Source organism: Vidua macroura, chromosome 2, assembly GCF_024509145.1.
Source record: "Vidua macroura isolate BioBank_ID:100142 chromosome 2, ASM2450914v1, whole genome shotgun sequence".
In the NCBI taxonomy this organism is placed as follows: Eukaryota; Metazoa; Chordata; class Aves; order Passeriformes; family Viduidae; genus Vidua; species Vidua macroura.
In genome coordinates this window covers 82,642,877-82,660,400 of record NC_071572.1, presented here as the reverse complement: position 1 = coordinate 82,660,400, position 17,524 = coordinate 82,642,877, and the positions used below count along the sequence as shown (strand labels likewise).

At 40.9% G+C, this 17,524-nt stretch overlaps 1 protein-coding gene across 1 annotated transcript in view; it reads right to left on the bottom strand.

The window, feature by feature from the left end:
* Window positions 1-2,925: 2,925 nt before the first annotated feature.
* FAT3 (FAT atypical cadherin 3) overlaps window positions 2,926-17,524 on the bottom strand; it is a 333,799-nt gene continuing 319,200 nt past the window's right edge. The window contains exons 26-29 of the mRNA XM_053970651.1: window positions 16,179-16,292; window positions 12,782-12,841; window positions 10,131-10,166; window positions 2,926-9,533 (exon numbers count right to left, since the gene is read on the bottom strand). Of these exons, the coding sequence (XP_053826626.1) occupies window positions 8,914-9,533; window positions 10,131-10,166; window positions 12,782-12,841; window positions 16,179-16,292 (830 nt within the window). The 3' untranslated portion in view covers window positions 2,926-8,913. The remainder of the gene's footprint in view (window positions 9,534-10,130; window positions 10,167-12,781; window positions 12,842-16,178; window positions 16,293-17,524) is intronic.

Sequence of the window (17,524 nt, the reverse complement as noted above, 5' to 3'; positions counted from 1 at the left end):
TGCAGCTGGTTCTTTGTACCTTTGTATTTTCTGTCTTCACTGGGCAATAGCTTCAGAGCAGCAGTGTCCACTGAACTCTGTGGATTCACCCTGGCTTTTAAAGTCCATCTCTTGCAGGAGGTGCCAGTGGCTATCCAATGGCTCCTGGAAGCTCAGGTTATGTGTGCTGCAGAAAGTTATTCCAAAGGTAGTGAAAGCTCTAAGTCACACCAAAGCAGTGGCAGAATTACAACTCACACACCTGTGGATAAAGACTCCCTTAACTGGCTTGCATCTGATCATCCCTGGCAATACCTCCCTGATAAACAAACATGGAATCACAGAATCACAGAATGGTTTGGGTCAGAAGGGACCTTAAATATCATCTAGTTCCAATCCCCTGGCATGGGTAGGATGCCTCCCACTATCCCAGGTTGCTCCAAGCACCATCCAACCTGGCCTTTGACACATCCAGGGATGGGGCTGCCACAGCTGCTCTGGGCAATCTGTGCCAGTGCCTCACTACCCTCACAGTTAAGGTTTCATCTATGGCAGTGTCCTAAGGGACACTGTAGGGTTTCACTGCCAGGGCTGGTCACCACATCTTTAGGTGTCTGGCTCATTAAATCCTGTAAGAAGCCCTCTTCCACACCAGAACCATGGTTTCAGGCGCCGGAAGAAATTTATGTACTATCTGGAAGCCTAGAAAAGCAAGTTTAACTGGGGATGTGAGCTAAATACATGCACAGGAAGACTGTTGGTACCACTGGGGAGAATGTAACAACTGAAGAAGTTAAATTAGGGGAGGAAGAACTTGATATTCACCTGCTGTTACAATTTCCTTGCCTGTTCTCCTATGAAACCACACATTTCCCTCCACAGCCAGGAGTCCTTCCTGCAACAGGCTGACATGCCTTCTGCAAAATGCTTTCTTCTTTGTGGCTATGACTGCTGGCTGAGAAGACGTAATTTGCTTTCTTTGAACGTTAGAGAAGTCACAGTCACTGCACTGATGTTCTGTCCCCCACTGCATGATAGAGCAGGGGGTAGGCAGAACAAAAACTGCAAGTAGGAAACGTTTTACCAGCACGGAAAAGTCTGTCTTTGACCTGAAAATGAAGATTCTTAGTAAGTGTTCAGATAGGATGAATTGTCTCCTTCTTAATGTCCACCTGACTCATCCCTAGAATACTGCAGAAGCCCTCCAAGATTTTCTGAAGGGCTGGAAATGCCACAGCCAGTCACCTATCTCTGATTTTCACGTTGTTTTGCACTACAGATGTTTCTGCACAAATAAAGGAAAAAATCCTGTGCGAAAAACTTCAGGTCCACTGAAATGACTAGAGCTGTCATTTTAGTGTCTTCTCCTTTTCATACTTTCTCATGAGGTGTTCCCCCCTTAGCTTTTAGACCTTCCGGTGTCTCCACACCGGTGCCTTTAGAGGCTTCCGGTGTGACTTCATGCACCAGCAGCACTGCAGTTTTAACAGGGGAGGGCTTCCCCCGCTGACGGACAGGATACGCTGCATATTTACAAAACCTGTTACCAATACACATGGAAGGGAGAAAAAAATTATTTTTGGTTGATGTGAAGGGGAATATCAGTGGTGCTGGTTCCATTTTGACAGAACACTTAGGTGCATTTTGACCTGTTTGTCATCTCAATTCTCATCTTTTCCACCCTAATGGAAATACTGATGTCATTTCGTATCAATAGCTTTGAACATTAAACTGAAGCAAGAAAATTGCATCATTTATTCTTGAATGTCCTCTGAACTATACTCACTTTCTCTTATAATGCTTTGCTTCATCCCACTGTAACAGTGAGCCTCGCTGGACTGCCAAGCTACTTCTGCCACCGTAAGTATTTCTCTGAGATTCTGTCAAGATCTACTGGTAATGGTGAAATAGAAAAAAAAGAATTCCTCTACAGAACAGAAATAAAAGCAGAAACAGAAACAGAAAATTAAATAGGAAACTGACTAAAATAAGGTAGTCATCCATGCTAGGAAAAAAAGAAAAGGGTATTCTTGAGGGAAGAGACACTTCTAATGTTGACTTGGTATTTTTCTTTTCCACAGCTTAAACTTCAAGATTGCTGAGAAGGGGTATTTGTGTGCGGACTGGTGGTGACCGAAACACTGCTCTGAGTCCGTGCTCTAATGGGACACACAACACAGGCAGCATCCCTCCTCCCCAGAAGCATGAGGGGTGCTCTTGGCTGTGTCATGGCAGGGTGTTCAAAGAGCTCAGGAAGGACTGTCTCCTCTTCTTCCTACACTGAGCCTCTGAAGCCATGCTCCAGTCCAGTCCAGCTAGGGCAGCTTGGGCTGCAGAGCTGGAAAGATGTGATGAAGGAGGAATAAATGGGGTATCCCTGAATGCAAGGCCCTGGCCAGACTGAGTATCATGCCCAACACAATGACATCTCTTTCCAGGGGCAGTGCTAACACACATGAACTCGTCCCAGCTGGTCCCACCTGCCAGTGCCATGATGCTGGAGCACAGAGATGCCCATGGCAGGCTCACTGTGGAGTGGGATGCTGCTTTACACACTCACTCCTTCTATCCCCACTATGTAACCAGACAGCTGCACTGTCCCCCTGAAATTGTCTCCGTTGATGGAGCTCACTGTCTAGATGGCTACATGAAGCAATAATGCCTTCTGCACTCTTTGAAGATGCGGTTTTGATCAAGCAACTGCCTTAGCTTACACACATCAGCTAAGCAACTCTTGGCAAGAGTGCTCTGCAGTGCAAGTAGGGGCACCTATGGGGGAACTTCTGTGGAATAATGAAATTAATTCAAAGAGTTCAAAAAAGTAGCATTTTCTGCAACACAGAGAAGGAATGAAATGTTACATTCCTTCAAGAACTGGTGTATTTTATCTCGCTCCCTCCTTTGAAAGTAGGAGAAAAATCAAAAAGCAGTCAACACATCTGGGCTTTTCTTTTTGTTTACTTGGAAAACTTATTTTAACCATCAACTTTAGCAAATTTTGGCAGTTACAAACCTGTACACTTTTTTTGTTGATTTGTTTTTATAGAAAAAGAACACAAGACAATACTGCCAACAGCAATTATGAAGGAACAATTAGTTTTCAGATGAAGAACTATACCCATTCAAAGTGATAAACCTTCCCTTTTGCATAAGGCTGAATTTGTTGTCATTGGAAAAATGACATTTCTTAATACCTACTTGAAATGGAATAAAAATCATACCTCTAGGTTTTTTTTTGTGCAAAACACATTCATTTTAAAAAGTCAATTAAAAAATCTTCTTAAAACCAGAAAGAAGTTAAACAAAAAGAGCTGAACCCAAAGGAAAGTTACAGTACATTTTAAAATGATTAAAAAGTTTTCAGATCTAAAACTTTTTTTTCCTGTTATCTTTGCAGTTTAAACCAACTTTGATGACTCTTTAGAATCATATCAATCAAACAAACAAACAAACAAACAAAAGAAATTAAAGCAACCTGATTGGCATCAAATATCTACAAAAGCCTGGTAATTTGAAACCATTATATACATTATTTTATAAACTTCTTTTTAAACACCAAAACATACATCTTTTACAAACCAGCCTGCTTGAGACAGGTAAAATTTACAAGACAATCTTTTCCAATACAGTGCTTTAAAGAGAACTGCTTTCACTCCTAAACATCTTTGTCATCTCCTGAAAATCGGCAGTATGGGCTCATTGCATTGCTGATTAATAGTGTTTCAGGTACTCCTATGACAAAAGCATGCTACAGTTCTGAGGGCTCCAATCTCTTTCCATAATACAGTTCAAGTGCACTCTTAACACTGGTAAAGATTAATTATGGCCTTTGTGTAATACGACGTATTTGCAATTATTGCTTTTCATTATTACATAAAGAAACAAATTTAATTTCATTTCTCCCCATCTGCTTGTCCCTTGGATGATGCAGCTAATTTACTAACTGAATGGCCCTTCTGGTAATGGAGATGTTAAATGTCAAGTTCATGAAACACAGGCTAAAAAACATGGGTAATGGGCAATGGTCTAAATTTCTAAGGCTCAAATCACAGTTTGGTGTATTGAGAGGAGCAGAGATGCAAACAGTCAAAAAGCACAGTTTTTACCACATGGTAAATGATGGTAAACCATTAGGGAATGAAGTTGAAGACATAACTCTCTTGTTGGAAACCGATGAAATTCCCATTATTACTGAGTGAATAGCTCCAAACGTTATCTATAAAGCACAAAAGCACTTTCATACTGGTTCTGAAGAGCTGGCTTCCTCCATTATTAAAGATGCTTCCTTTTCAAATGAAGCTTAGCAGAACTGGTCCAGGGCACCTTCACCTTCCTCTCCCATGACTTCAATTATTGACTGTAAGGATATACTTACTATAGCATCCATTTAGCATTTTCGATGAGGTGTAAAGTGTGTTCTTAGCCATTTGTTCAGCCCACTGTTCAGCCCACATTCTCCTTTATGATGGAATTCATAGGAGACAAGAGCAACAACTTTTATGTCATGTTCTCAAAATGTCTCTGCCTGGCTCACAGAGACAACAGGCTGCTGCCTCCCCACTGATCAGCATTTCATGACATGCCTTTATTCATTGTGCTGCAGCCACACTGAGTTTCTGACTAGAGAGGGTACCAATACATGAAGGCTCTCACTACTTCAGAATACACTATAGAATTTAGAAAGTGGGAGAAAAAATTCCAAAGACCAAAATTTAAGTTCTTTGTGGGACATGCAGAGGTGGAGACACTGCTTGACAGATGGAGCACACAACTTCCAGGTTCAGGAAAACAGTGGCAGTGAGAAGCCTTTGACTCCTTCCAGCCTTTCACTGGAATTGTATGTTAAAGAAACCCCTGGGATAGTTTGGGATCAAAGATGTCGCTGAGCTTAAGGAGAAGAGCTCTATTGACAGGAAATCACTGTTCTGTAGTGAATCTCTGCATTCCAAAGTCCTCCTGGGTTGCCTAATATGCTGCATCCTATAGGAGGGTCCAAGAGGAAGGCAACTTTATGTAGGCCTTCTAGTGAGGTTGTCCATTTTCTCCCATGGGAGGGAAGTGATTCTACAGCTCCATGGTGTCACATTTGGCTCTTCATTCCACTTTAAGATACTGGTCAAGGACAATTATAGATCCAGTATCTATAATTTGGGGGGGGGGGGATTGCCCTTTGTTTTTCTTTTTTTTTTGCTTTTTTTTTTTATGTTTATAATACAAAGGCAAATTAATTAACATACTTAAGAATGGTACATAAGCCTAATTTTTCCTTTTGCACAGGTCCACCTAATGTAGTATTGGCAGAATAAATCATGTTTTACTCACTGTAAGGCTCTTTCCATTGCCAGTGTTATTAAAAAGGCCAGCACTGTGCATGACATTCTCAACTTGATTAAAATGCAGAGAACAAGCACCCTTTTACTTAGACTCATACACCTCTGGCAAAGTTCATGACGTTTGATATAAATGTGTATTTGCATTTTAAAAAGTTGCCTTTTTCTCTTGCTGCTTCTTTTCAAAAAGCAAAAACTTTCTTGATCCTACGTTATAAGCCAGTGATACTCAAAAGTACTTCATAAAACCTATGAAGTCATCTGCTACAGATGATTCTGAGAGAAAATATCATGTAGTGGAGCCATCTACAGGGATGTAGCTTGAAATACAGACACACAGGATAAGCAGAGATGTGCAGGGTAGCTCTTGCAGAACCAGGGACCTGACAGTAGCAGTGATACAAAAATCATCATATGGCAGAAAAAGGAAATATATACTGAAGTGCTAAAATGAATAGTAATTCTTACATTATGTTATGAATGTGTTCTTATGTTCCAGATTAGAAGATTTTGACTTGTTCGTGTGGAGTAGTAATTAAAAAGAAAACAAAATGGCCTGGTTTAACAAGAGATGTTAATATGAAAATCTTACTCTCTAAAAGGTATTTCACCTCTAAAGGTGCAGATCTAAATCTGCACTTGGGTCTTATCATTATCAAAAAGAGCCTGAAAAAAACCAGAAAGGCCACAGAAGTACCAATATTCACAGAGGGGACTCTGAAAATGGATTTGGAGGGGAGGAGATATTGAGGTATAGAAATCATGAATAGAACAGAGAAGGCTGAACGGGTGATCCTTGGCACCTTCCCAACAGCATTTTAATAAGTAGGCGTTCAGTGAAATGAAATGGCAACAACATCAAACAGAAAAAGTACTATACATTGTATTTATGCATATTTTACTATTAAAACTCACTACCAACAATATATTACTGAGGCAACAAGCTTGGTAAGAAACATCAATTTTTTTTTTTTTTTTTTGTATGGCAATCACTAGGCTCCCATTGTGCTGTCCCTTGTGACACTTCTGATATGTTCCAGTAAAGGTTTGATACTGGTGTCTCAGGCTTACGCAAGAACTTTCACTACAGAAGACAGGTGACAAGTACACCTAATAACTATCTGGGGGCTTGAACAGAATTACTTGCATAATGGATAAAAATGTCTCAAACCAAAACTGAGTAGGAGCAAACCTCATGTAAACTGCAGCCTGATGCTAAGAAAGCATCACATTCTCAGAAGGTCATACAAGCTTTAAAAAAGTGCAACTAAATTTGCAGAATTGCTTTGCCAACTCTGATGCTCCTAACTCTTGAAAAGACATCAATCTAATTGCATTTCCTTTCCTGTAACAGACTTCATTAACAATACGAGTTATCCTCTATCCGTGCCTCTAGGCTTGCCAAACCATTTTATGGCATTCTGGCAAATCCCTCAGTTCCTTGCAATCACAATACAAATTTCCGTACATTTTTCTTCTCAAAACCACAGGAATAATATCAGGGGAAAGGGTTTGGAACGCACCATGAGCACATTCAGAATATATCACTGTTACAGAAGCATGTTTACTTTGAGAAGACCAAGTGACATTCATAAATTCAACGGACAGGACCTATTTGCAGACAAGTACTTGATAATACTTGTATGTGCAGTACATTCTTTCTAGAAGTTCACTCATTTTATTCATATACCCGAATAATAAGCTGTTTTCTACTGAAGAATTGCTGCATCAAAGAAAGTATCCACACCAATCTTTCACAGCTATACAGCTATTGGAGGGAAGCAGCAACACACTGTACCTACTCCAAGAATTCTAGAAATCCTGTTTTATTAAAAGTGTTACAAGCTGCCATTATTTAAATTACACTCTAGTAGTAATTTCTTTGTGTTGGGGAAAATTTCTTAAGAAACCCTTTTTGTATATCAATAAATGGCCCACAGTTTAATTTTGTGTGAAACTCATGACAGTCAAGAAGATGCCCTGGCATACAACTGCTGAAACTATCCAGTTAAGGTAATTGACCAAGGGACAGGACAAGGAAAGCAGCACAAGAAACCGGCTAATGAATCTGTTCATTTATCAAAATGATTTAGGTATTCAACAGCTTTTCAGGATGACAGAATATTATGCCATGGAAGAAATGGATGAAAACCCAACAGTAATGCAGGCTTGTAGACTCACATTCACTGGTAAGGTACACAGACGCTGTAAAATGCAGTGGGGTAAAAAGATTTTCAGAGCACCAAGCAACAGATGTGTATCCTCTGCTTTAATACATTGAGTGAAAATCCAATAATTCAAGATTGCACTTGACTACTCTGAGCAAATCAATGTGAATGACCACTTACTCCAATCAGGCTGAGGGAAACATAAAAGCATACAGATGCCATGGTTTTCTTGATTCCACAACAATATTCTGAAGTCTGCAAACAACCTTTGGATGTACTCAAATCCTATAAAATCATGCACCCAGTGGAAAATCTGGTGACAGATTTTGGCCACAGTCCATTCCTGCAGCTCCACCGACTGAATCAGTCTACAGCAGCTGAGAACTCATCTGGTGAACGAACTCTAGGGATGGACATTTGCCAAAAGATGTTAAAATAACGATGTGACGTTACGGCAGCCTTATATGTAACTTAATTGCAACGAATTTTACTGCAGTAACTGCAGCATGAGAACCGCTGTTAAAGAGCTGATTGCCCAAGCAAGAAATTTCCAAAAAATTATCAGCTGTGTAGGTTACCTCAAGTTTTCAGATCCATGTTCACGTTGCATACACGTTAAGAGGGGCTGTGTGTACACAGCTGGGGCAAAACCAGGCCACTCCTGAGCCAAACTCTGACATTTCAGGAAGTCCTCATGGGCAACGCGATGCACATGCACCTGACATCAGGTTTTGAAAATGACAACCAAAGGAAGCCAATTTGGAGTAAATATAAACTGTATGTATGTGTATTACTCTACACAAAGTAGAATGAAATGCTATGTAATGAACAAAAGTATAGATAAATATTTATGGACAAATAACTGGTCACTTGTCTTTGATAGGTCACTTCGTAAATGTTACTTTTTTTAGCCATCTGACATGTTGTACGCAGCAGCCCCAGGAATCAATTGCTTTCACTTTTTGCTGACATAAAATTTCATGCAACAGTGCATTCTAGAATGATCCATACTAGTTCCTTAATACTGTGGGGAGATAATAACACTGTAACACTTTTAATAACACAATGCCAAAAAAAACCCCAAAACAACTCAACTTTTTGAGAGAGAAAGAAATTATTTAGCAATTGTTTTTCCCCCCCACCTCAAAAGCCGAGTTTTACTCTTGGTAATAAATAGAAGGTACACTCTCTCCAGATTGTCTGTAATCATTTTGTGATTTATAATACTTAACACAATTGGTCTCTTCGTGTCTGCACATACAGTATCATTTCTGAACAAGTTAATAATGGGTTATACTGTACTTTTCTTTGCCCAATATATATATAGACACACCTTCAGCAAAATTTCTTCTCAATATTTATACTATTAATTGGACCAAATGACAAAATTAAAAAAAAAAAAAAGAAGAGGAGGAAGAAGAAGAAAGGAGCTTCCTTTACACTTGTGTCTGCTGCTGGGTCTCCACAAATGGAATGTGAACATTTTCTAGGCTGAGTTCCTCCATGCTTTCAAAGTCACTCATGGCTACTTCAGAGTCATCAAAGCCACAGCCGGCTGAGACGTCAGAGGAGGAGGCGTTGAGAGAGTTGTGCAAGGATAAGGGCATCTTACCTGCACTAGCATTTTCTGTGTTCTGGCTTGGGCCAGCAGCAAAAGTACTAAATTCGTTCCCAGTCTGAGATCCTGTGGTGTCCGTCTCATTGGGGAACGGGTGGGGAGGGAGGTATTGGCTCGGGTGGAAGTGTGGCCGTCTCCTGCAGTCAGGGCTGAGAGTACTTGCCATTGAGACCGGCTGCGAGGGTGGGAGGGTTTCATACTGGTCTGGGTAATCCTCTGGAAGAGGAGGTGGTAACTGGTCCTGGCTCAAAAACTCCTCTTCGTGAGGGGGAGGGTAGTCGCTGTCGATGTCGTAGCCACCAAGGTAGTAATCTGTTTCCAGTTCTCTGGTGCTGCCGTGATGAGCCGAACCTCCATCTGTCGTCTCAAAATTGGGCACTTCCTCAATGTCAGACAAGCGAGCACTGGGCATCCAGTCAGAGGTATCCCAATGATACGCTGCAGCAGGGAAGAGAACCACAGCGCTCTGTTAGGATGAGACCACAGAGAAGAGCAGCGTCCTGCATGCACTTGCCTGAGTCCTCACAGCACATTCAAATCACAGCATGCCCCACAGGCCACGGACACAGGTCAGCCATGCTCTGACCAGAGGGGTAGAGGAGAATAAATTGCATTATGATGCTAATGCAAACAAGCACAGAAACAAGACATGACCACTCTCAGGTGTTTTGCTTTTTAAGATGCTACTGGGTTGTATTAGAAACTATGAGTCCAAGAAATCAAAATGTGTGAATTACTGCTTTTCACAGTTATTGGAAAAAAATCTTTAAATGCAGTCAGCATGCCTATGGAATCTTATCTCCTCTTCCACCTCCAATGACTTCAAGAAAGAAAGTGTGCAAGCAAATAATCTGATTGACTGAAAACTGAATTTTGAAACAAAAAAAGTGGCTGACCATTCTCATGCATCTTTTGAACCCAACAGAATTCAAACAAAAGAGTACACGTGAAGCAGTTAAAGAAAAAAACCAAATAGATCAAGTCAGTGCTCTGCCCACCCTGGCCCACAGGCAGAAGGTACCCCAGAAAAATCACCTCTGTTGTAGTTCTGTCCTTGATCCATAACAGACACTGTCAGATACAAAGTGAAAAGCAAAAACTGGTAACTCAGAGCTTGTCACCAGCATTGTATTACATGTGAAAATACAAAACTTTGCATGCATATTTCTAAAGTACAGCTGCCATGGTGTCATTTTAGTAGGATTTTAAATTATTCTTTATTTTAATGTACAAGATAATCTTGCCTGTCAAATGCAGACATACATAAAGAAATGTTTATGTCGTGTATTATATTCCTTTTCTATCATATCTTAATTATTTACCCTCACTGAACAGATACGGAATTACATTAGAGTTGTAATTCTTAGTACAAAAAAGGGCTATCCACTATCGACATGGCTTATAATTGCAAAGTACATTTTTCTCTCACTTGTTCACTTTGAAACAGAAAAATAAGAATCTACCATTCTCAGGGCCGGTTCAAACAAATCTGGGCCCACCTGGGCTCAGATACCATGGTGATGGGCACGGTATAAGAACCTGAATAGAATAGAATACAAAGCCATTTAATGGGGCTATCAGCTACAATGCTCCACAACCCCACACCCACCTCCCACCTGCACTGCCATGCTAGCTGGTGGGGAGGGAGGCATTCCAGTATGGAGAGGGTGCAGGCGTGGGGGAGAGAGCAAGGAAGGAGGTTTTATGTGAGACAAGAGCGGGGAATAAGCTGCAGCATTTTCTAGATGGATATGCTCTTGTTCAGCCGCATGTTATTTGGCTTCATGCAAGAAGTCATCGGGCAAAGTCTCTGGATGACATTGCTGGAGGAGGTCTGGCAGGAGAAACAGACTTTTATGGCATCACAGCTCGTAACCTCTGTGGCTCAGACACAGGCGAGGGCAGGGAAGACTTCTCCAGCCCTTCACCTACTAAGACCACACTTGCCCTTGCTCATCACCACATGGTGCATGCAGTGATGGTGATTTCTCCCTTAGCTCAATAGCCAGGCAGGAGTTCTCCACTTGCTCTGCCATGTCCTGGAGTGAGGAGGGCTGGGGCTATTACAGGTTTAGCAGCAGTGTCTGAACCGGCCCTAACCTCTCTTCTGCACTTCTCTCTTCTTTGTACAGTGGATTTTGCTGTATTTGGGTCAGTGTGATGGCACTGCACCTGAGATGTGTCAGTGCCCTCTGAGATGTGTGCATCAGGATCCAGGAGAACCTCACTAATTTGCTGACTTGCACAACCCTGGGCAGGTGCCTGGGGCAGAAGCCCCATCCTCCCATGACTCTGTGGCAGCGATTCTGCCCAGAGCTCCAGTGTGGCTAATTATTCACCACTTCCAACAGCTCTGCTGCAGAGCAGACAATCCTAAGAATCCTAAGTTTCATATAAGGAACTGGGAAGTGGGCAAAGCATTTTCAGTGACAGTCTCTTGAAACTACTGCCAGACTGGTTTTTTCTGACCTGTAAAGGATGATAATGAGCCAGTGTGTTTGCTTAAGCTTTCCCTTAGGAATGTAAGGTCATTTGCAGTGCCTGTGGTTTCTTTTCAAGGTTATTTTTTTATTTTTTGAATGGGACTTACTTTTGAATTAACCTTGGCTAGTTTTTTTTTTTTTGTTTGTTTGTTTGTTTTTTTTTTTTTTTTTTGTTTTAATAGTGAGAAGAATGGCACTCTTACACTTCAGGAAATCAATAAATGTACTATTAAAAATACTCAAGTGGCATCACTAGCTAGGAGTAAAAGTGTTTTTCAAAATTACTGTGACACTGAGTCAAGAAAAAAAATCAGTAGTTTCACAAAAATAATTTACTTAATCATCCTTATGTATTATGCAGACTAGATTAGTTGAAGTATGTAAAATCTGTCTTAAATTTGCTAAGGACAGGTGAAATTTTTGACTTGTGGATAACCTGAGTTGATGCTGAGTTGACATTTGCCCAAGGGTAGGAAAAAATGTTGGAAAATAAATAAAAGTAATGTTTATCTATGATAACAAGACATTTCCTCAGTGCTTTATGGAAAAAAGAAAATAGTGATATCCCCGCATTACAGGTTCACTTATAACATGATATGCCTGAGGTTACCCAGGAGGTCAGTGGAAGAGGTGAGTGTTGGGTCCTTGGAGCACATTGTCATGCTCTGTTGAATGGGCACACCAATGCCACAGGAGAGCCACGGCATCTGTGGAGCTGTGCCCACACATCCACTGTTTGGCAGGGTTTCCTGGGAGAAACCAGCCACCAGCCAACCACCACTGTGCTCCTCTCCGTGTGATACCACTGGGGTACATAACCCAGCTCTGCTGCAGCATGGGATACTTTACAGACTTCCTGTGTCATCTTCTGTTTCCCAGTCTCTGCAGCCAGGATCATCTCAATGATATGGCTCCATTCAGTCTATTATTTTCTCTGAAGGCAATGAGAATAAGCAGAAACATTGACTTGAACAGAAGAGGATGAAGGCTTGACACCTTTTCTACCACCTCCAGTTACCCACAGGTATTTTGTGGTACATTCCTCTGGCATTTTCATGTTTGCTGGTGAACATGCTGATCTGCAAAACCCAATCCCTGCCACAGGATTGCTGGTCAGTGTAGATTAGTGAGGTTCTGCTGGAATGTTTCACAATGAAAATAGGAAGCATTGTTGTATAACAAGAAAGAAAAAAATTTAAATACCTTCATTTTCTATAGTGTCAACTACATTGTTGACAAGCTGTATGACAGTCACTATGGAAGCTTGCAGGGGAGGGAAAGCAGAAAATAAAGGGAGGGGAAGGACAGCTTCAGGTTAGTATTTAAAACACACATTGTAGGTTACCACAATAAGTTTTCTCAAAAGACAGAACTGACATTGAAAAAAAAAAAAAAAAAAAAAAGGCTGCTGACTAATGCATGATTTATGCAGTTGGTTGCAGGACATTTCATTTCAGATAATCCCATGTATCTTCAGAGTGCTGATAAATTCCAAGCCAGCATTTCAAGAAAGGCATATGGGATGATGTGTATCACCTCATAAATTCAAGCAGACTGGCCAGCTGATTCAATTAACTCAAGCAGTATCTTGTCTACCTGACACTAATTTCTAATTCATTCTTGCTTAGAGGTCTCCAGGGATGGTGCCATGTGCTCCGAGGATCATTATCTTTTAGACTATCACACCATCAGAAATGGTGTTAAGCTCAATCTATTTCCTAAGAGGAATGTTTTACTTATTTACTGTCTGTGCCATGCCATGCAATACCTCAGGGAGGTTAAGCAGCACAGTTATAATTAGGAAGACACAGCTATGTAGCTGTGGTTCAAATTTTGACCCAAGTTTGGCAGAATAGTTTCACAAATGCTTTGTGCGTTCTCTGCAGGTGTTCCAACAAAACATACTTTTCCCTTGAAATCATTACTATAGACTCTGCAGCTGTTTAATGTGGAGGCCTATAATGTGTGGTCCTCTAGATGATCTGCATTTTGCACCATGCAACACTCCTACCTCTGAGAACATGAAGCATGTTCAAAAATCAAAACTGAAGGGAAATCTGTGGATGAGAGGGCAGTGGATCCTTCCCTTTTCCTTTGTCCTTAGTTACGAGAAAACCAATTGCTTGAAGCAATGTGGGGCAAAACATACTTTTTTGTTTCACACAGCCAACAGACTTAGAGATCACAAGAAATGTGTTAATAGTGCAGACATACGTTGAATATTTTCAAATTTTTGCTAATTTTTTTACATAGGATCAGGTGTATCATCCAATTTCCTCAGTTCCAGTGAGGGCTTAGCAAAAAGAGCCTTGATAAACCAAAGGACCCCTGTTCTGTGTCTATGATCAGCATATTTATGCCATCAACAGCAATAGTAATTATACAAAGGAGACTTGTACTGGCTAATGCAAAATAAACATGATAGAAAAATAAGGGGCTCCATGCAGTTAGTGCTGCATGGCTGGGAAAAAAGATGGAGGGCAGCTGTAAACTATTAGAAGGAAAAAGCCTAAGAGTGAAAAACAGGTCAAAAACCCAGGGCATATTCACAGAAAAGAGGGAACCCCACCCCACACAACCCAGTGCAAGTCAATGCTCAAATACAGCATTGCTCAGATTTTGGACTACAAAAATTACTGCTAACTACTCACAGAAAGACTAGGGAAGCTGAGCAATTTAAATGCAGGAGAAACAAAGTGAGAGAAACAAATAGCTTCAAAATCTCACTCCTTGTGAGTTTTCATGGTTAAGACAAGTCCTTGACACAGCAAGAGAAGGCTCCAAGAGCCCTAGAGAGTAGAGTGTGAATAGAAGCTGCCTGCACCTTCAGTGGAATTCATCCCAGTGAACCACTGCTGCAAGATAGGTTTCCCCAGTCAGAAGCTGCCACCCAGTTTCTCAAGTCAGTGTCAGCATAGCCATTTGTATATCTGTGTGACACAAGCCTGTCTCCTCTGCTAGCCTGAGAACCCAGCAGAATTGCTCTTGGCTTTGGAGGAAGGGGTTTGGAAAAGGAGCCACTGTCCTGTCTCATCAAAGAGTGTGGATGCTGAACTGTATTTGTTGTGTTTTCACTGACAACCTTCTAACCTTTGCAGGTATGTGAAGTACAAAGAATTAAAATGACAAGAAAAGCAAGGATTTATGGCTTCAGGAGGCATATCCATTAGCCCCAAAGTACAGGCATGTGAGTATGTGTATGCTTACTTATGCCTGGCTTTGCCCTTTAGGCTCTTTCACTGCAAACCTTCCCTGCTGTTTCAAGCAAACCAGAGCGTGTGGTCTTGCATCGATCTCTGCAAATGACTCAGATGATTTAAGTTTCTTCCCTCGTTCTCCCTGAAGATATGGATTTGTTTGAACTCTGAACTAGAAATGTTATCTCTAAAGGCCATATTTTAAATGCAGCCTTCACAAAAAATGAGTGGGCACAGAAGGTCCAATCCAGCTTCTGTGCGTACTCTGTCAATGATTTCAGTGGAGACAGGATTGGGAGTTTTAAATGTCTAATTAGAATTTGTGAGATATAGAAAGTAACAATGTACAATAAATGACCACTTGAATAATTATTACAAGGTAACTATAATGTAAATACATATTATTAAATAATACTTATCCTAAAAAAAGGCTAAAGGGGTCTTTTGGTGCAGGGGCAGAAAAGCACTGGGAAGCCTGACAAAAATAATTGTAATGCTTCAGCCACAGTGGACCAAAAGGAACTGCAAGTGTACTTTGCTATCAGTGCTTTTTCCAACATTTCATAGTTCCTAGAGAACAGCTGCACGACATGACTGAGGAACTGTCTACAGACAGTTCATTAACTGGTGGCTGAGGAAAGCAAGTACGATTCCTTTGTGCTAGTCTTTTTCTGTGTGTCTGAACAAGGCTTCCCAGACATCCACCATCCCTCCCCAGCAGAAACATCTTAACTTTTCTCGGACCACTGCTCAACATACGTGGGCCGCAGGAACAAAGGTTTGCTCTGACTCTGTGGACCTTTTAGTGGGCTGTGTATGGCTCTGCCTGTGTCACCCAGGGAGCTAATGATGCAGGACATGAGAGGCAGGCATTGAGTATGCACTGAACAAAGATTTAATGGTGCTCTATTGTTTGCTGAGCTGTGATTGCCAGGGAGAAGCCAAGACGCTGGGGACTGGCTCATCTGCTCATTGTTGGGGCTGAGCACAAGCAGAGTTTTGTTGGGACCATGAATGAGACCTGGCAAATAGCACAGAAATCCCTTTTATTCCACTGGTGAAACATGAAAGTCATGCTCTTCCCAGAAGGAAAATTATATAAATTCTACAGTTTCACTTGCAACCTATTAGTCAACTTACATCTTAGCAATGTGATTGTGCTGTATCATACCTCTAATTTGCTGTAAAGCTTGGTCCTGATACAACAGCCCCAAGCATCAAGATTTTTATTACATTCCTATAATTTAGTAAGTGGAACATAAAGTCAGGGTTCGAACCCACGACTTTCTTAACTTTTGGCATCGTTAAAGGGTTTCAAGATGTCACATAAATGTTTCAATAATATTAGAGAGAGAGATAAATAGCTTTTCCCCCAACATAATAAAGATGAAATAATTTCTTACCATTATCATCACCGGAATCAGACTGGAAGGAGCTGAGGGATTGTACTTCAGAGTTGCTGCCTTTATTACTTCCTGAAAAACAGGTCACTTCTTCAGCGTCATCAACCCCTTTACCTTCATTGACAGCAAAGACAAAGCAAAATGGTACTCTCTAGGTATGCACATTTATCTATTTATACCACGGACACATTTGAATCCTGCCTTCTATTATCTGAGTCAGAATAAAATTATTTCCTTCACACAGAGGACATGACCTATTAATCAAGAAAGCAGTTGGTGAAAATACCTAGACTTTTGAAGTGTTTGAAGCCCAAGGAGTCTTTCAAATGGCTGACAACACTGTAATCAAGGAAGAAACATCTGTATTCAATATTGTCTTTTTAGATGACATGTAGTCTCAAAAGCAATGAAAATGATGACTTAAGGGATGTGGTATAAACAGCTTATACAAGAGATTACAGTTACATTTATCTTTACTGTTCGTTTCCTAATTTGAGAGCCTCATTAAAGGCTCATTCAATGCTCAGTAAAGTTACTGTGCATCTTGTTATTCATATCAGTGGCCCTTGCATCAGATTTTAATAGCTCCATCACTGACACATAATAGATTATGCTTCAATTTACATTGCTTTTCATCAGGGACATTCAGTCCTCACAACTCTACTGTTTAGAAATGTAACTGCAACCTATGGTATAAATTCTCCTGTAATTAAGTTATATATAGATAAACACATTCAACTACACATTATATGGGCAATAATCAGGAACACAAAAAGTTATCCTTCATTGTAAGCACTAAGATACCTGAGCCAATTACAAATGAAGAAGGTCAGGTGCTATCAACATGACAGTACAGCTCTCTATCTGCCAGCTGTAGGTATTTCTACCCAGCATGGCACACCTCCACACCTTAAGAGCTGATTTGCACCTGCTGAGCAGCAGGGTATGGAGCTGATGAAGTGAACGCTGCAGTAACAAAGCTGCACTGCTTTCTGCTCCATGACAGCTGAGGTTTGTATCGCTGGTATGGCCTCATGGTGTGCAGAAATTCCTACCAGTACTAGCAGTGCCTGTGGCACAAACACCCAGGATAATATAGAACAGAGCATGTGTAGGGGCTGGTATGATGATGCTTTCAATCAGCATAACTATATTTAAAGTTTAAAAGGTCAGACACAACACAATCCTGAAATACAGCCCAAATAAATGGAAATTAATTCAATTTCTCACTACATGACCTTAGCCAGTGTGCTGCTTTGGATGAAAATGTGCAGATCAGGGCACAGGTATAGCCTCTGTAAGGCTGGAAAAGACTTCCAAGATCATCGAGCCAAATCTTTGACTGA